The sequence below is a fragment of the Suricata suricatta genome, chromosome 6 (genome assembly GCF_006229205.1).
Source record: "Suricata suricatta isolate VVHF042 chromosome 6, meerkat_22Aug2017_6uvM2_HiC, whole genome shotgun sequence".
Taxonomy (NCBI): domain Eukaryota; kingdom Metazoa; phylum Chordata; class Mammalia; order Carnivora; family Herpestidae; genus Suricata; species Suricata suricatta.
Genome location: NC_043705.1, coordinates 37,458,614 through 37,477,930, shown reverse-complemented (window position 1 = coordinate 37,477,930; position 19,317 = coordinate 37,458,614). Strand labels below are relative to the sequence as shown.

The 19,317-nt window shown below is 40.3% G+C and overlaps 2 protein-coding genes and 1 pseudogene across 9 annotated transcripts in view; 1 reads left to right on the top strand and 2 right to left on the bottom strand.

Moving 5' to 3' along the window:
• The first annotated feature begins 298 nt into the window (after nt 1–298).
• The window catches only part of CDC20B (cell division cycle 20B), a 49,537-nt gene continuing 30,518 nt past the window's right edge, over nt 299–19,317 (top strand). Inside the window, exons 1-3 of one of the 4 annotated variants that reach the window (XM_029942228.1) lie at nt 299–378; nt 2,236–2,297; nt 4,011–4,073. In XM_029942228.1, the coding sequence (XP_029798088.1) occupies nt 2,271–2,297; nt 4,011–4,073 (90 nt within the window). In that variant the 5' untranslated portion in view covers nt 299–378; nt 2,236–2,270. Of the gene's footprint in view, nt 379–2,125; nt 2,298–3,584; nt 3,751–4,010; nt 4,074–19,317 lie in introns of those variants that run through there. The other 3 variants (XM_029942230.1, XM_029942229.1, XM_029942227.1) reach the window with 3 other exon arrangements.
• GPX8 (glutathione peroxidase 8 (putative)) lies at nt 10,448–15,553 on the bottom strand. 5 transcript variants are annotated; one of them, XM_029942236.1, is made up of 5 exons: nt 15,521–15,553; nt 15,341–15,436; nt 14,505–14,766; nt 10,886–11,057; nt 10,448–10,769 (listed from the first exon to the last, which is right to left on the bottom strand). In XM_029942236.1, the coding sequence occupies exons 1-4, from the start codon at nt 15,542–15,544 to the stop codon at nt 10,894–10,896; spliced, it is 546 nt and encodes a 181-aa protein (XP_029798096.1). In that variant the 5' UTR covers nt 15,545–15,553; the 3' UTR covers nt 10,448–10,769; nt 10,886–10,893. The 5 variants fall into 5 exon arrangements, with proteins under 5 accessions (XP_029798096.1, XP_029798092.1, XP_029798093.1 ...); XM_029942232.1 differs by having other exon boundaries at nt 15,341–15,552; XM_029942233.1 differs by having other exon boundaries at nt 10,448–10,588; nt 15,341–15,552.
• LOC115294381 overlaps nt 17,720–19,317 on the bottom strand; it is a 13,036-nt pseudogene continuing 11,438 nt past the window's right edge.

The following is a 19,317-nucleotide window of genomic DNA, read 5'->3' as shown; positions in this document are numbered from 1 at the left end:
ATGCTGGTCTCCTTCCCTTTCTTTCCCCAACTTTTCCCTTCCGCTAACTTCCTGTCTCTACCATCCCATGTGGGCGTGAGCTGAATGGATCCCGCCAGGAATGGCGCTTCCCCGCACCCCCACCTGGTGGCCTTGTGCCCCAGGGACGGTTGGGACGCACCGCAACGGTCCTTTTGGTCGGGTAGGCGGGCTCCAGAGCGGTCTGGCTGGCGTGGGAGGTGGGGCGCGAGCCAGGGCGGGCTGGCACTGCAGACAGGTGGGGGCGCAAGCCAAGCGGGAGACACCACGACTGGCATGAGGGGCGTGAGAACCGGCAGTTGGAGCTGAGGCTCGGGAAGCTCTCCAGTTTGCAGTTGAATACAGTGAAGTAAAAACAAGGTGCAAAACGATAAGTATAGTAATATCACGTTTACATAGGAAGATGCACAGCGTCAGACTATGAGTACACACTTACGTATGTAAATGCACTGGAAAAGGTCTGACGGGGATGTGGGGACAGGAGTAAGCAGGGAGGTCAGAAGAAGGGAGCTGACTGTGCATTGTGTATTTGAGATTATTAACATTATTAGTTGGGAAGAAAATGTGATTATGTAATTGAAAAAAAAATCTGCACCGGGCAAGTTTGTTTATCCTCTTGGCCTCCCATCGGTAGAGACCTGTTCAGTCTTTCAGACAGCAGGCCAGATAGGAGTCAAGACAAGTGCCTGGCCATTCTCCCTTCTCTCTGCTTCACCTCTTGTCCCCTTCACCGGACATCCTTGGAATTGGCCTTGGCTTTTGTGGAAAAATCTTCCACACAGCCCTGATCCTTATCACAGATCTGCCTGCAAAACCCTCTTGAAAGGAGAAAACACTCTGAAGATAGTAAATCACCCCAGGCACATACATGTATGAATTAGACATTATTCCTAAACTGTATTTGATAAAAATGAAGATAAAATGTTTACAGGATATTTTAATTTTCTCTTAGTTAATGCCATAGTGTCCTATGAACATGCCCACATAATTACTTTCTTTAAGTTTTATTTTGAAATAATTTGACTTGGAAAAATATTACAAAAATGGTACAAATAATTTCATTATATCCTTTACCCAACTTCCCCAGACGTTAGCATTTAACACCACTGTAACACATTGAGTATGTGGGAAATTAGCATTACTACTACTCTGTTCACTAATTTAAGATATTATTCAGATTTCTATAATTATGCAATAAATGTCCCTCCCTCCACCCCCACCAGTCCAGGATTCAATCTCAGATCTCACCATGCATTTAATTGTTATGCTTTACATAGATACTTCTGATCTGTGATAGTTTCTCAGTTTTTCTTTTCATGACTATACTTCTGAAGAATACTACTGGCCCATTTGTGAATGTCCTTTAATTTGGTTTCTTTAGGATTTTCTCATTTTTAATTCAGGTTATGCATTTTTGGGCAAAAATATTAAATAAGTTATGCTGTGCCCTTTCTAGTACATCATATCAGGAGGCACAGATGTCAACATGTCATTAATGGTGAAGTTAGTTTATTTCTTGGTTAAGGTGGTGGCTACCAGGTTTGTCCAATGAAAAGTTGGGATTTTTCTTTTTGCATCAGGTCATAAGAAGCAGACACCCCCATCCTATGCACACCAGTATGACCATCCATGATCCTTGACTGCAACAGTTAGTACAGAGGTGTTTGCCATGGTGATTTTTCTACTTTCATCATTCCTGTTAAATTTCAATATGGATATTTAAGTGCACAATAACTTATTTTTAAAAGAAAATACTTTTACTTTTCTGCTTTAACCTAGGGGGAAAAGGAATTTGGAGGCTGTGTGGTACGCTGTGCAATTAGTGACTAAAATGGAATTTATAAATGCATTATGGGTAGCTGAATTTTAAAAGAATAATTCACTATTCTTAATGCTTGTAAGGACATGGATTTTAAAATCACAGTTTACATGAATTTACAAGCTCATTAATTGAACTGGATTTATTACTCCCGTGTTTGTGCCCATCATTGACCCTTTTCAGTATCTGTTATTTATGAGTCCTTTCCCTGGTAAATGGTACATGTAAAATGGTACTTAAAAATAGAAAAAGTCTTCTATTTTATTTCCAATATGCTGACAAAAATAGAACAAAAAGTCTTCCATTTTGTTTCCAATATGCTGCTAATTTTAGCTGAAATTGCAAAACTGATCTTTAACAATACATTTGAATCTCAGCCAATATTTCGCTTTATTTAGCCTCCGTGTTTGCTGAAAAGATTTACTGGAAGTCGATGCACTGCAAGGAAGGTGAAATACTTGTGGGTGAAATTTAGATATTTCAATCCATTTGGCTATGAAGCATTTAGTAAACCTCATTTGACTAAGTTACCCTGTGCAGCATTTCCCCTAGCCTTTATTACTGTAGATGGAAAACTGGTCCAAGATTAGGTCTCAGCCTTGATGTCAATTTTTCTTGCTTTCAGTAAGAAGGAAAACAGGAGAGTAAGTTCAGGGTTTTTTTTGTTGCTGTTTTGTTTATAAATCACTGACTCTTTTGAGTATCTATGGATCCTTTCCCTGGTAAAATGCACAAACCTGCATGTTGCATGAGAGCAGGAGTAAGTAGTCCAATGTCAAATGGGGGGAGGTAAGGAGGAGGCTGTGGGGAGGGAAAGCTGGCTGCCAAGCTGTCAGAAGTTTCCCAGACACGGTTTCCCTTCCTGCCATATGGCAGCTCAGGTGGGGCTGCTAAGGCTGCACAGCCCATCTGGCCCCTTGTCATTTCCATCTAAACCCCTGACCTAACCCCCAACATCATCCTCTCCTTTATTACTAAGCCTCCAGTCTGCTCAGCTTTCTTGCTGGCTCTTCACTCCTCATGAGAGGCTCCCAGTCGCCAGCTTTCACCAACTCTCCCACCTCTTGTTTGGGAAGATAGCCCAGAGCTCAAGTGAAAGAACCTGATCACTTCCAAACGACCACAGCAGAGAAGCACTTATTGAATACATATGTCAATGCTCCGCCTTCTCATCAGCACAGAACTCTTGCCACGTTCTCTCCTGCCTATTTGACAACGGAGCAAGAGCTGATGAACCCGTTGGGGGATTACCTCCTATTATCTATGGTCTACACAAACCGTGACCGTTACCAACGGAGAGAAAGTTCCCTTATAACGAAACATTCTCCCTCTCCCCCCGCCCCCCCCCGAAAATGGAAAGAACGTGAACTCACAGAACCCGCTTCTTCGCCCGCCAACCCCCCGGTCTCCTGCTGGTGTGACAGCCCTCGGCGCCGGGCCCAGCTCAGGCCCGCCAAGGCTCGCGGCAAAGCTTGGCGCTCCAGTGCGCGCCTCCGCGGACAAAGAGCAGGCGGAGGCGAGGCTGCGCGGGGAGGTGGAGGCGCGCGGAGGAGCGCGCCGGGGAATCCCTCCCGAACTCTGACGTCACCGCAGCGCTGGCCAATGAGAAGAGGGCGAGGGGGATTCCCGCTCCGGCTGCCGCCCCGCCGGCTTTTTAAACAGTACCCTGGGGAATACTCTCTAGGAGCTGGGGGAGGAATGGGGAAATGGAGGTTAAGAGTGAAAAGTGATGGTCCTGGGGGTGAGACTAGAGGTTTGAGGATTAGGCGTCAAGACTGGCTTAGACTGGGTGGAAAACCAGAGCCGATCGAGGTGAGGCCAAACACCAGGTAGGGCAGAGTCCTCCGGAGATGGAGTGGAAACTGGAGCGCACCGCCCGGCGGAGGGTCCGGACAGAAGAAGAGATGTTGTGGGTGAGTAACGTCCTTTTGTTTCCCAGCCCCAACTCTCTAAAGGGGCTTCTTGTCGAAGGCACTGTTTGTAATATCTGCTGAGGATCAAGAGGTAGTACAAACTCTAAACCCCGATCCTTCATTTTGCAATGTGTAATCTGCGTTCTAGAGGTGTCTATGAGTAAATGTGGTTGGACAAGCTGAGGCTCTAGAAACATTCCACGCCTAACATGATTTTAAAAAATTGTTCTTCTCTCCATATGTGATCTATATTTTCGAAGGAGAACATCATGCGGGTGCTCGCCAAAGACATGAAGCAAAAGAGAAGTCAAGGTTCTTCCAAGGTAAGCGTCTAGTGCTTGCCGTAGTTCTCTTAATTCTGATTTTGAACAAACTGATTCTTCCTAAAGAAGATACTTGTTGAAAGTATGGCCTGGTCTGAGAATATGAAAATTTAAAAAATCAGTCTCCTAAAATATCACTAACTACAGAGTCTAATTATACACTCTCCCCTACCGTCCATATTTAAGAAACTGAAACTCCCTGAATAATAATCATCTGTGTATCAATGGCGCTTTTCTAGTTTTTGGCTCAACAGAAAAGGATGAAGCTTAGATGTAGGCAGCGCATTGCTAGCTGACTGTTACAATTTAATTTTAACAGTTGCGAGTTGTACTTTCCTCTTGCATTTAAAAGCTTGCCCCCAAAAGAAATGGAAATGGTGCCATCTTGTGGACAAGCGGGAGAAGTGGCCTAATCCAAGGTCGGTCTTTAGATTAAAATTGATCTGATATATTACTTTTACTCCTTTAAAGTCTGAAGCCAAAGCCTGTCGCTTCTCTCTTAATCAGTGTAAGCATAAAACAAATATAAATGAGTTTTTCTTATTTTTACTACATCAACAGTCCTCAAATGCTTTATATCTCTCATAATCACCATTCACCTTCTCTCAACATGAAATTGTTCTTAATCTTTTAAACTTTACTCATAGTTTCTAGTTTCAAACTCATTAACATTTTTAGAGATTTTTTCTTAATCTTTGTTAAATTTTGCAATATTTAAGTGGTGACACAAGTCAAACACATAATAGCCCTTTCAGAACGCAGTGGCTAATATTATTTATAATGGGAGACAAAATAATGACAACTGAAGTCCCTAGATACCTTAATATTGATTTTTCCTTCCAAAATAGCTACAATTTTGTTTTTATGCCCAAATTATGTATTGCCATGACTCTTAAATACTTTGCTGCCTAATGCAGACAACTGGTCTTCTGGTCAGTAAAGAGAAATAACTGGAAAAGCTTCGTTAATTCACTTGTACTGCAAAACCATATTTTGGTATCCAAGCATTTACTTTGGAATAGCCAAGTGCAAGGGTTCGGAAAGATTTTCTTTTTAAATTTTTGATGAGATTTAAAAATATTGTTTTTCTTTTTATAATAGTTGTGTGTGTGTGTTTCTTTTTAATTTTTTTTTTTTTTTGAGAGATAGCGTGAGCAGGAGAGGGTCAGAGAGAGAGAGGGAGATACAGAATCTGAAGCAGGCTCCAGGCTCTGAGCTAGCTGTCAGCACAGAGCCCAACGCGGGGCTTGAACCCACAAACCGTGAGATCATGACCTGAGCCGAAGCCAGACGCTTAAGCGACTGAGCCACCCAGGCGCCCCTATAATAGTTTTGGAGTAACAAGTTTTGTTTATAAGTTTTCTTTTATGTGACTATTAAGATTACAGTGTTGCTTCTGTGTTGCCTATCGCATAGAGTAGCTTCAGTGACCTCATGGACCAGGAAAAGCAGCGGTGACCTGAGCCAGGTAGGCAGTGTATTGTTAGCTGGCTGCTTTGGGTCAGTTTGGCAGCCACAACTACCCTGCCACTTGCTTCTGGATAAATTCTTCTCGTTAACAAGCTGCACTGGTTTCCGGTGTGTGACGGGTTGGCAGTGTATTGTTAGCTGGTTGAATATGTGAATGGCATCAGCTAACATGCAACTGCTATCCTATTGCATATACAATGAACATCAGAGTACAATTCTGTAATTAGTGGGTGTGTTTGGTGCATGTGTGTACTTTTTGCTATGATTATTATATTATTATATAATATAATTATAATACTATTGACAAGGCTATAAATGGTGAAGAAACCAATACAATTCTTTTTTTTTAATTTTTAAAAATTTTTAAAAATTAAAAAACTTCAAGTTTTAAATTATTTTTTATAGTAGTTTATTGTCAAATTGGTTTCCGTATAACACTCAGTGCTTCTCCTTATTTATTTTTGAGAGAGAGACAGAGTGCAAGTGTGGGAGGATCAGAGAGAGAGAGACACACACACAGAATCTGAAGCTGGCTCCAGACTCTGAGCTGTCAGCACAGAGCCTGACACAGGGCTCAAACCCACGAACCCTGAGATCATGACCTGAGCTGACATCAGATGCTCAACTGACTGAGCCACCCAGGCACCCCCAATATAATTAATTCTTAACAAAATTTTCCAAGTAGTATTTTTGGAGTCCTGGGTACACGGTAGGAAAGTATTTGTGAAATTACATTTTTAATATTGATTTTAATATAAAATTTAGACTACAATGACACTTTGAAATGTAAAAATGTATTCTTTCTAGATAATCAGTTTTCTTAACATGCCATCAGAGCAGGTGTATGTACCAGCTGAAGGGAGAATTGAGGTAACTTTGAAGATGAGTCAATCAACTCAAACATTTTCACTTGAAAGATCAAGAAAAGTAGAAATTTTGGGGTGGGGTTGAGGGATGCAGTTAAATTGAGTGAAAGATTTGCCTGAATTTTTCACTTGGTTTTCTGTAAAGTCTCATAAAATAGACAGATTCATAAAATATTTGGAATAGAGCATGAGATTTAACTTGTGAAGTGGGAAGAACTAACTGTACCATATCTTTTTAAATCTTTTCTGATTCCTTTGGAGGCCATTTTGGCCCATGCCACAGTGTAAGGAACTTGATGGGTCCCAGACACACAATGCTCTTTGTGTGGGCATTTGTGGGTAGCAAGTTCACGAAGCTGACTTTAGGTGGTCTCGTCAATTAGTTATATTCCAAGTGAGATGCGAGAAATATATTACAGCCTACTATAGTGAATTACAAATTACTGATTTAACAATTTTTATTCTTACCTTATTTAAGTTTAAACATTGAAACCATGGGAGATTGATACATTTAATTTGATTCTTTATGCATTTTGCTACTTTTATATCCTCTTTTCCTTGTTGCCCATTCCATTTTCAGCATTTGTTCGTGTTTAAGGATCCCTTCCATGTAAATATTGTTTTCATCTTTTTTTCTTAAAAGGCTAAATTTCAACATGTTATTTTTTATGGAAAGTCACTGACTTGTTGATAAAAATAAAACCTACCAAGTTTAGAAGGCTCGGCCTTTGTGTTTAATTTTTTTTTAAACTAAAGAATGAGACATAAAATGCAAACATTTATACTCAATAAACAATACATATTTGGGGCGCCTGGGTGGCTCAGTCGGTTGAGCGTCTGACTTCGGCTCAGGTCATGATCTCACATTCGTGGGTTCGAGCCCCGCGTCTGGCTCTGTGCTGACAGCTAGCTCAGAGCCTGGAGCCTGTCTTCAGATTCTGTGTCTCCCTCTCTCTCTGCCCCTCCCTGCTCATGCTCTGTCTCCCTGTCTCAAAAATAAATAAAACATTAAAAAAAATTTGTTTTAAAAAACAATACATATTTAAAGCTGTTGTTCACTTCCATATTTGTGAGATGATGAGAAAGGAGAGAGAATGGAATGCATTAAAGATAAATTAAGGAGATCAGTGGATAAGGAGGAGAATGAATATATACGTTCAAATGAGGAATATTTCCAGAGGGGTCAGAGGGAAAGACAGAAATCCATACTTGGGACATCAAAGCTACTCTATTCCTTTCCTCTAAAAAGAGAATGCTTCACTCTGCAAGGTATGACCTTACCAGTTCAGTGAGAGGAAGGAAGAGAAGAGTGGAGAGGGTGGGGTAGGTTAGTTTCTAGGCGTGACAGTTGGTAGAATTTTATTATCCCAAGGGAAAGATGTAATCAAGGGGAGAAATACACAAGGACAGAGTGTTTACACTATCGCCACACCCAAACATCCCCATCCCCCCGCCCCACCGGCAAAGAAACACCATGAATGAGTGTGATATTTTGAACAGGAACCACTCAAGACTTCTTAGTTTCTGCAGGGTAGTCTTGAAAGAGTTAATGTGTTGAAAATATAGATTGTCTACCTGTAGACAATCCAGTGAAATCATTAGATTTAACTGTGATTATATAGATGTTGTTAGCAGCTTTTCCTATTTCAGTGACTGTATTTCCACATTTTCATATAAGCTACCGAAACAGTGTATTTATAATAAAAATAAATAATATATGTCTTTGCTCTAGATTTATCTCTTTGGAGACCCTTACGATAACTGAATCAAGTCTGATTTTTAAAAGCGTTTGTATTCTGGAGCCGACACAAAGTGGTTTGTGTGAACTGAGTGTTACATTTTCAGAAATCTGACATGCCAGTTATTAAACGATTGGTAGATGATAGTCGGCCATGTGGGAGCATTTATACCATGGAAACTGGCAAATGCTGCAAATTGGGACCCACCCTCCAGAGAGATGGTTGTGATTTCCCAGCCGCCACTGTGTGTAGGCTATGGATACCACAATCACTAGGAATTATCTTTAGGCAGGCATACACATTATGAAGATTACGCTAATTATTAAGCATTTTCAAAAATGAAGTATGACTTTCATGGTATATTTCAGGCAAACTCCTATTTATTCCAAACTCCAACACTATAGCTGTGTCTGGTGGGAGATAAAGATCAGGAGTGAGAAGGAAATACTCCGTTCCACCTTCCAACTAAACCAAAACAAACTTCAAGCCAATGAATTACTGACCACGATAAATGAATTTGATGTTGTCCCTTTGTCCATGAATACCTTTTTATGTGATGCCAGCTGTTTTTATGTTATTTTCCTCAGTTTAGACAGTAGCAGTCTATGTCCAAGGCTTTTGGATGCCAAGACAGGGTAGATACGCTCAATTCAAGAAAGATGCATTTTTTTCTCTTTACGTATCTGTACCTGGCGGAATTCATATAAGACACTGGAGTTATGGATTGAGCAGCACATCAGTAAATGGCTCTACACCCTCTTAGCACACAGAGCCCAATTGCTACAGAACCCTGAATGGACACCTACATGCCACACTTTCAAATCCCTACCTGCCTTCCCTGCATACCCAAAGGGGAAGGGGAGAGAATCAAGTGCTGACTGTAGTGGAGACTGTGGGTTGAATAAAGAACCCAAGATTGGAGATCGAGAAGTAAAACCTCCCTTTATATGGCTTTGGAGAGACCTGGGGACTTTGAGCAGTCCTGGTCGTCCCCCACTGCAGCAGCAGTCCTGTGGCACTTGTTGTAAGTGGGGTGTATGGCAAGAATGCTCTGGGAACAACAGTAGGAGAGTTTGCCCTTCACAAAATTTTGCTTATAGGCTCAGAGTTCAATCTGCTTCTATGCTCTTGGAGCAAAACTGCAACGGACAGATAGGCTTGCTGGGTGGCTGTTATTTTTTCAAAAACAATTCAGATTAGTACTGATTCCAGTCCTGTTCACTTAAGACACCTTCAGGAAATATGTTAGGTTTCTCCAAGGACTTTAAACACTTGCACAGAACTGTGTGCTGAGGTAGCATTACTGATTTTATCATAAAAAACATCTTTACTTTCATTAATCAGGACAGAATTTGGGGGCTTACTCACACCTCTTTAGATTGGGTCTTTCTTCTTGGCCAAATTTTACATGACTGCCTTTTTACTTTTTTGTTCTCTTTAGCCCTAGTCTTCCTATTCATCTCATGAAATGAGTATATATTTCGTGGGGCAATAATTAGCCCTCATCAACTTAGCAGGTTGCTCTTTCAGCCAATAATGAGAAGATGGACAGAACCTAAAAGTTATGACTCTGGGAGAAGAAGCATGTTGTGACTATCCAAAGTTCAGTGATTGCTGATGCTTAAGACTGCTGTGATTATAGTTCCTCCCTTTTTTATATCCAGACCTTTGACTATTTAGACTTGATTTTATTTCAGCCATCAGAACAATATAGCACTGAATTCTTCCCAAATGGCTAATCTAATATGAATATATTAGCAACCAACATTAATATATAAAGAATTGAACTAAATAATTCTACACTCATAGCCTTTTTCTTATACTTGGGATTTCTACTCAGCAGTTAATATTCTATTTATAAAATTTGGGTTGCTTCTGGAAAATAATAGAGAAATACTGAAAGTGATGATGTCTTTTTCAAATGTTAGGATAGTGTCATTTATAAATGACTTTTCAGACAGATACAGTAAAACATACAACAAACCTGTACTTAAAAAAAAACTAAAACAACTAAAATCCTGTATCTGAAACAAAAATACATAGGAAAAGTAACTCTTGGGGCACCTGGATGGCTCAGTCAGTTGGGTGTCTAACTTTGGCTCAGGTCAAGATCTCACAGTTGTGGGTTCGAGCCCCACATCCAGCTCTGTGCTGGCAGCTCAGAGCCTGGAGCCTGCTTCGGATTCTGTGTCTCCCTCTCTCTCTGCCCTGTCCTTGTTCATACTCTATCGCTCTCTGTCTCAAAAATAAAACATTAAAAAAAAAAAGAAATGGGAAAAAAGATTAGTAACTCTATGTATTTAACATTTTTTTCAAAGTTTATTTTGTATTTTATTACATAAAAATAGCCATTTACAGTTAATCCAGAAAATTCAGTCACGCACAGTGTCTTGGATTCAAACAGTGGTCTAGGGGGTTGGCATTTCCATCAAGTACAATCCTGGAAAAAGTCAAGTCAAACAGGATATTGAAACACATTGATGACTATGTATCTGAATTACTTAGTGTAATCAGATGAAATATTTAGTATATTTCATTTTGATTTTTGAGCTACTCTTTATTTTTGCTTAGGGTAACATCTCTGTCCTGGGACGTTCATTACCACTCACTGGCACGGTATCCTAAAAACAAACAAAAAACCCATCCTTCAGGGCCGTATTGTCAGACTATCTATAATGAGACCAAGCCCCTCAGCAAGACATTTCTATGTTCTGACTACTGCATTTGAATGACTTACTGGCATTTTCATAGGTCCTCTTTCTTTTTTATGATCATTTGTCTAATTAGAGCTGCTATCTCAGGCCTGATGACTTCAATGGGTTCCTCCGGCCTCCAGGTCTTCACAACTTGACCCTCCGGGTTGACCAGATACTTCCAAAAATTCCACCTTGGTTCTTTCTTAGAAGAATCTAAAATACCAGAATATATTATCATAAGCATAATTTTATTCTGTCAAGATTTTCATTTCTATTAGTATCTATGTAAGTTATAACTTTAGAATCAACTTCTAAGATTGTCATAATGTCAAAAGCAAAACAAAATGAAAAAAACACCCAAACAAGGCAAAACCCAAGCCTGAGTAACTATATTTCTGTCTATTTGGTAATTTCACTGATGATCCTACTGATCTGGAATCATGAAACAAAGTAGTTTATTTCAGATTTGTTGATCTAAACCACCAAAAATCGGGGTGCCTGGGTGACTCAGTCGATTAAGTGTCTGACTTCAGCTCAGGTCATGCATGATCTCACAGTTTGTGAGTTTGAGCCCCACGTCAGACTCTGTGCTGACAGCTCAGAGCCTGGAGCCTGCTTCAGATTCTGTGTTTCCCTCTCTCTGCCCCTCCCCTGCTAGTGTTTTTTTTTTTTCCCTCTCTCTCAAAAATACTAAACATTTAAAAAATTAAAAAAAAACCTTATCGTGTCACTAGCTCAAAACTTTAACATTTTTGAAAATAAAATGATGTTCTAATGATCCTTGGTAATAGCATGTATGGAATTCTTTTCATACTAAAGACATTTATGGTTTTAATATTGTTACATGTTATGTAGAGGAAAATGGAAAGGAAACATTAGTTCTAGTTTTTAATTCTAGTTAGTTAATGTATGGTATTAAATCATATTGAGAAAGTCTGTGATCCCTTTGATACATCTTAATGTATGTAAGAAATGTAATGTTTTTCCAATTTACATTATCCAGAATTGATGTGCATTATTGACTAACATGCGAAAAAAATATAAACCAGTTAAAATGTATCTAGTGTCTACTATGTGCCCAGTAATGTATGCTTATTGCTTTAAATGGACTCTTTCATTGAACTCTACAGCAACCCTGTGAGGTGGGTATTATCATTAACCCCAATTTGCAGATGAGGAAAATGGAGTCTTAGACTCAAGGTCTTATGGTTAATGAGCGGCAGAGCCAGGATTGATATCTAGACCTTCCTACTCCCACTTTCTACTCCCCACAGATTTTAGGAGGAAGATGACAAATTCATTTTTGTACAGGAGGGGATTTAGGTGTATGTGGAACATTCTATCCGAGGCGGCAGCTGGAGATAATGGCTTTAGGGCTTAGGAGAGAGTGTGGACAGAAGAAGAGCTCCAGCGGACTGTGGCAGAATCCTGAGAATTAGCACAGTTAAGGGTGGATGGGAAAGAGGAACCTGAAGACAAGAGAGAGAAGGGGCCAAAGTAGCAGTCACAGGTACCTGCTAGGTTCAAGAGATTCATGGAGCAGGAAGCCAGACATCTAAGAAGGTAACTGAGATGGGGAAGCAGAGGTAACAAGTGTTAAGTATTCTTTCAGAAATAGTGATGAAGTAGGTAGCCGGAAGCCGCTGTCTATAGAGTTTTGAAGGTTGGGATACTTTGTTTGGGGCTGGGAGAAAGAAGCAGTGGGGGAGCACAGGTTAAAACTAGGAACACAAAAAAAAGTAGCCTGATTACTTACTGTGTTTTACTTGGTGTACTGTGCCAAGCAGTTAATTTATTTCATTATTTGAGAAAAATATTTTTGACTAGAGCAAACACCAAGGACTCAGTATGAGTGAGCATCATATTATTACATGAAAGCCATCTTAAAATCACTTTGGAAAATTGCCATTTTCTCTAATGGCAAACGTGTCTCTAAAGAAAATGCCTGCCAGGGCGACGCTCTCTCTACCTGATGTAAACATCTTCGTGTCCATTAGGAAAAGCCACCCTTTCAGGCGGTGCAGTCCCTCAGCACATGCCTTGCTACGTCTGAGCCTCAGCCAGCACTGGCCTCCCCACCCAGATGCCCTGTTCACCGAAACCTGCACACATGCGCATTGGGTCCATTTGGGCTAGCTTTAAAAAACGAATTTTCATTTGGCTATGATCTTATAGTCTTTGTCTCTGGAGCTTCATCTAACTTCACTGAAACCTTAAATCACTTACTTTTTCAATTACACAAGGGCAGGTTAATTTTCCCTAAAAATTAAATATAATGTTTAAAAAAATTTTAATGTTTATTTTTGAGACAGAGAGAGAGAAAAAATGTGAGCTGGGGAGGGGCAGAGAGAGAGGGAGACACAGAATCCAAAACAGGCTCGAGGCTCTGAGCTGTCAGTACAGAGCCCGAAGCTGGGCTCAAACTCACAAACTGAGAGATCGTGACCTGAGCCGAAGTCAGACGCCCAATGACTGAGCCACCCAGGCACCCCATATAATGTTTTAAAAAGATTCTGATTTCACACTTAAAGTTTATAGAACATCACTTGCTTGGACTGGAAGCTTGATTGCCCGACTGAGGTCATTGTTTTATCAAAACTCAAATTATCTACAGTGAAAACAGGGACTGAGGATGTCATCTGTGTAGGTCAGAGGAGAGGACATTAGCTGAATGTCTTTATTTTTCATCTACTATTATTAAATTAAAAAAAAATCTTTATTTATTTTTGAGAGACAGAGACAGAGCATGAGCGGAGAGGGGCAGAGAGACAGGGAGGCACAGAATCCAAAGCAGGCTCCAGGCTCTGAGCTGTCAGCACAGAGCCTGAACTAAAGTAGGACGCTTAACCTACTCAGCCATCCAGGTGTCCCCGAATGTCCTTTAGAATAGGGTTAGAATAGTGTAAGAAGCGTATAAATACTTTACTTCTGCTATAAACACCCTAATCCTCCAAATAATCTTAGGAGGTAGGTACTACTGATAATCTTATTTTACAAGAAAAACTAACAGAGCAGGGGCTTGAATCCAGGTAGGCTGTGGCTAAAACCTATGCCCTCAGTCACTATATCTTCCTACCTTTATGCTAACTGACCCTGGAAAATCTTTAAACAGATTTCAGAAGCTAGCCTAATTTTAGACAACATAACACTACTGTCCTCCAAAGAAATTTCTTATATTCTTGTTTTGAATTTTAGCAAAAATGTAGAGATTATTCATCCTTGAAGATACTATCTCAGACAAGGCAACATAAAGTTAACCACAAAGATATGTCTAATAATGCCCAGCAATATTCAGGAGACCTGGATACCTTTGGTAATGGGGAGGGACATTTCCCCAAGGGCCAGTTAAGAGGAATTAAGGTATTTTGTGAAGATAGCCATGACCACATTTCAGGTGAATTCTTCAGGAAAGGGATCATAAGGAATAAAATAGATTGGAATCGACTTATTTTGCCATTCAAGAAGTTAAAACATTGATTTCAGAGAAGCATAAGTTCTAGAAAGTGACCAAGGAAGAGATTCTGGCTCTTTGATGGTTTTACCAAACTTTCCCACTTAAAAGATTTCAAATGAAATAGAAGAGTACAGTCCTGGTACATTTGTTTTAAAAAGGAAAAGCAATTGAAAACATTAAATTGGTGAGGCAAAATAGATATTTACCAACAAGAAATCTGAATGCAGGTTCTGCTTCAGATCCTAGAATCTTAATCTTGTGGAAGATGGGGAACGTCGCGCCGTAGTTATTTCTTGCGAAAGATACTACTTCCTTGCTCGGGCGGGGCTCGGATTCTCCAAACTGATTGCACGGAAAAGCCAAGACGCTGAAGTGGAATGGTCCAAACTCTTTGTGCAGCTCCTGCAGTGCTAAGTAATTTCTGTCTGTGAGTTGGCAGTCACTAGCCACGTTTACAACTAGTGCAACCTCCCGGAAAAAGAAAAAAATCCAACCGGAAAGTGAAGCAAATAAAAAGATTCAACAAAAATCCTGCAAGAAGTTAAAATCCTAAACCATTTTGAAGCTGATGATTATTTTGTATTTTTAGACATACCCAATTTTGTTGAAAATCGTAACCTGGATGCACGACTTAACACTGTGAAAGATCACTACCACTAAAAAAGCATCAAGAACAACGGTTTATTTTAAGATAAAAGATAATATGATCATTACTAAGAGTGCTTTTTAATGTTGCTAGTTTATGGAATTAGCATTTTTTAATGTCTCCATATTCACATTAGTAATTATAAAAATTTCCTAAACAACTTAAAGTATTAATTCAGCATGCCTTTGAAAACAGGATAATCAGAGTTTGTCAATTAGAAGTACTGTATGTATACACAATGAGAACTCTGGTGGTCACAGTGAGACACTAATTACATTACTTTGAAGACTAAATTGTAACTTAGGACCCTTCAGCAATGAAAAACTGATTCCATTAAAATAGAGAAATGAACAAGCAGTAGGAAAAAATAAAACCAAACCAGAAGATGCAACTTACTTTGCCTTTAAACTTTTCCAGAGAAACCGTTCTTCCTTTTGCATCTTTCACTTCAAAGGTATAAAAGCTGTTGATTTTAGGTTTTAGGAATTTTAGCTGTAGAAGAAATAGCATTACTGTGCATAGAACCATAGACAGCAAAACTGCAAATGCCTTTGCTTTCGGTCCCGAACATCTTACAGGGTAAGCTGTAAGAGGCTCCATTTTGGATGATTCTAGAGGGAAGTCTCAGCAGGCTGGAATTCAAGGAGGAGCTGAAACTTGAAACCGGCTCAGTTTAACGGCAAACCAGGAGGGACAGATGAGCTCCTTTCACTGCTAAGGACTAGAAAGACCCTTCTCAGATGGGGAACAGAATGAGACTCCTGGATAAAACAGGGTGCTAAAGAATGTCGATGTGTTTAATGATGCGGATTGCAATCTTCACTAGGATAAGGAGGACGTTGTAAGAGCTCTTTAACATTCTTCTGACAAATTTTTCACCAGAAGATGGTGCCCTTGTAGGGTGAAAGCCGGGACGTGAGGGCTCCCAGTAACTGGGTGAATGGGAAGGAGTGGGTTAAATACCACCTAGGAATAGTTCAGAGTGTAGGTTTACTGGACTCTGTTAACATGACCTATAGCCTGAAGGGGTTTAATATTATATGTATGGATTAAACTTGCTACATGAGTTCAAGAAACTTACAATGGAAAGGGCCGAGAAATAACCGAAGGGGCTACTTACTCTGACCACACTAATTAAGGCAATGCCAGGTGAATATAATAAAAATAGATTAGACACAAGGCTTTAAAAAACCTTTCTCTATCATAAAGCCAACAATAGTCCAGTGTTTTCAAATGTTTGATCCTGATTCCCAGTAGGTAATGCATTTTCTAATTTAACTCAGACACATGTAACTGAGAAGTTTAATTAACCAATTCTTCCCCTTTGAACTTTGATATGCCTATGGCAGCTTTAAAACAGTCTGACTCTGACCCATGGCAATGAAGGATTTCATGGTTCACCAATGGTCTGCAACCCGTAGATGGAAAAATACTGAACTTTATAATAAATGTATAATATATAATAATATAATAAATTGTTAACAGTTACATAAGACAGTTCTACCAGGAAAATAAAAACAAACAAACCCTCCAAACCCACCTTTACTTGGGTGCATCATGTAGTTGCTTCTTTTTTTACCCTCACTTTTCCTGCAGCTGTTGCCTCTTACAGGAGGCCTAACTTTACTGTTGAAAATAGGGGTAGGTGTGGACAGGAAATGGAGGTAGGTACATATCCTGAAATCCATGGTTCCTTTAGTCACCATGGGCTCTTCCCCAAGACACACAGCAAATTTCAAATTAAGGTGCCTCATTCTACTTGGGCCTGACTCTTAGGGTCACTCAGGAGGCTGGTAGCTCTCTGCCTCTGGGCCCGGCTTCTGTGGTGTGTATCCCTGGGGGTCCGTGGAGCCGAACCCACAGCTTATGCACATTAAACCAGTCAGAGACTGATAAACCACTTTGCTCCCACCCTCGAGGCCTGATAAGAAAGGATGCAGTAGAAAAGTATTCTCTTGTAAACTGAATTTCCAATAGAGAACAAAAAAGCACACAAAACATGTTGTATCCCCTCTTCACTATGGTGATTTTACTTTGGTGCTCTCTGGCTGAGTTACTGAGAAAGTCAAACTTCCTATGACACCTGGACTTCAGTTCTCTGACCTTGCTACTCCAAGGTCGTTGGGCTTGAAAGCATTGCCCTCACCGGTGCTTGTTGGAGACACAGCTGTTCAAGCCCCACCTCAGACTTCCTGAACCAGATCGGCCTCCTCAATCTTTTTTTGTTTTGTTTTCAGAGTAACAAGTTTCTTTGGTTTCCATTTGTCTTTCATAGCAGACATGTTTCATGTCCGTATGTCTGCACTAGCTCCTCAGGCTGTTGAAGGAAATGGCTCAGGAACTGGAGTTTAACAATTAAAAAAAAAAGTTAATTCATAGAACACCTGCTGTAATTTGAGCCATGTGGACCCATCCCATGATAACTGTGCTTTGAGGGAGATGACAGAAGGTCACCTCGGCGGAGGATGCTAGCTGCCTATGTCCTCAGGCAGGGCCCCATCGTGTGACGTTAGTATGATCAAAACCATTATAATAGTTTTTTTCTTTTTTTCATTATAATAGTTTCTAGTTCATTGTTTTGTAAGTACAGAAGCTCCCATCCGGTGATCTAGAGCTTGGTCTTTGAGAATATCAAAATTCTGCTCCATGAACTTACAAGAGATTCTGTGCAAGCCAGCATGAGACACAAATGCGTGTACAGGCCTAATATTTCATGTTGGTTTGTCCCAAATTTCACTCTGTATGAAAAGTACTTTGAAAACTTAAATGAGGCTCTTGTCAAGGCTAAAATCAAAGCCAGTTTGTTAATTTTATGATTCTTAAGGTTTTTGTCTTTTAAGTAATTGACATCTTTATTGCTTTGGAGGAAGCGGGCAGGTGCGCAGGGGCCGGCTGTGCAGGACGGCGCTGGTTCTGCAGAGGGCAGCCCTGCACAGATCTGGGTGGGCCCTGTTCTTGCGGATCCTGTGCCTGGTGTTGCTGAGTGTGGCCAGGGCGTTCTTGTCGATGTTGTTCTGCACGTAGGAGGTGGTGGGTTTTCACTGGTCAGATCTCTGCTTCACGACTGTCACTACACCTTTGCCGTAGGCCTCTGGCTCCGTGCCCGCAGTCTTGTAGTGGATCAGGCCATTGTTGCAGAAACAGTTGCGAGCCTGTTGGGCTCGGTGCTGTACATCTGCTTGTTCCTTTTGATCCGGAAGCTAGAGCAGTTCCACAGGACCATCCATTGTAGGCGGGGCGCCATGGCAGCGGCTCCTCTCACTAAGACAGCTGGGGATGGAAAGAAATATAAATGCTTTTATACCACAGATTATTTCATATACGAATCATATATCAATATCCATATAGACCCATTAACCAGACATTCAGGACAATAGTTTGGGCAACTTCCAACCTGATGTTGGTGAACACAGATAGATTTTGGCCCTTAGACATTTCTTTTTTCTTCCTTTGTCAGATTCTTTTTCTATATATATTGTGATTTGATCATTTCTTAGTTTTTTGGGGGGGATCTGCCATCATTATTTCCATGTTCTGTCTATACTAAAACCATTCTCAAATTATAAATATATCAACACTGCAATTTTCTATGCATAGGAGATAGTATGCTAGAAAAACCAACAGCACCCAGGAAGGCTTTCTAAAGGAGGGGAAGATAATGATGAGTCGAAGGTCAAGGGAACCTACTGGGCCAATAATGGGATAGAGCAGTTGACTCTGTTAATCAAGCACCTCAGGACCTTAGAGGATACAAATAGTGTCCACGATGGAGCGAGTCTCACACGAGCTTGAGATGAGTTTTAGAGATGAGAAAACACAGAAGAAACATTTGGGGAACAAATACAAGGCAGCAAATAACTGAGTGCTAAATAAATGACTGATGTTTGTAGAAAGCTTTACACTGCACATGATTTATTTATAAATTAGGTACAAACATACACATATTAAAAGCAATCACATGTAGTATAAAGCTCTCTACAGGCAGAAGGCAATAATGCTTTCAAACAGGAAGAAGTTAATGACACATCCCAAATCACAAAACAAGTAAGTAGAACAAGCAAGAAGAGAGTTTGGGACTTTTAACTTTGCAACCCAAATTATTTCAACTACAACAATTCCTCTGTAATAGAAATATGTTTACTTAGAAGAAAACGTGGTAGGTGAGATTACTGTAGTTCTCTCTCTTAAGCAGGTTTTACTCATCAGGAGACATTTAGTTTTATGAGAAATTACTGTCAGGGTCCAAAAAGGAGAGGGAGTGGACCACCACAACAAAACAGCTTGGCCGTATGTGCTGAAGTTGTCTGGAAGGGGTCCCAGAGTCTGCAGAGTATTGAGTCAAGGTGAGAGGCAATAGTGTCTTTTTTTTTTTT

Excerpts from the sequence above, each read along its gene's own strand:
- GPX8 (XM_029942232.1), bottom strand. The coding sequence starts at position 15,544 with ATGGAGCCTCTTACAGCTTACCCTGTAAGATGTTCGGGACCGAAAGCA. Across the intron at positions 14,767-15,340 it reads TGGAAAAGTTTAAAGGCAAA|GTTGCACTAGTTGTAAACGT; the intron begins GTAAGTTGCATC and ends TTTTTCCGGGAG. Across the intron at positions 11,058-14,504 it reads TGCATTCAGATTTCTTGTTG|ATTCTTCTAAGAAAGAACCA; the intron begins GTAAATATCTAT and ends CTGGTATTTTAG.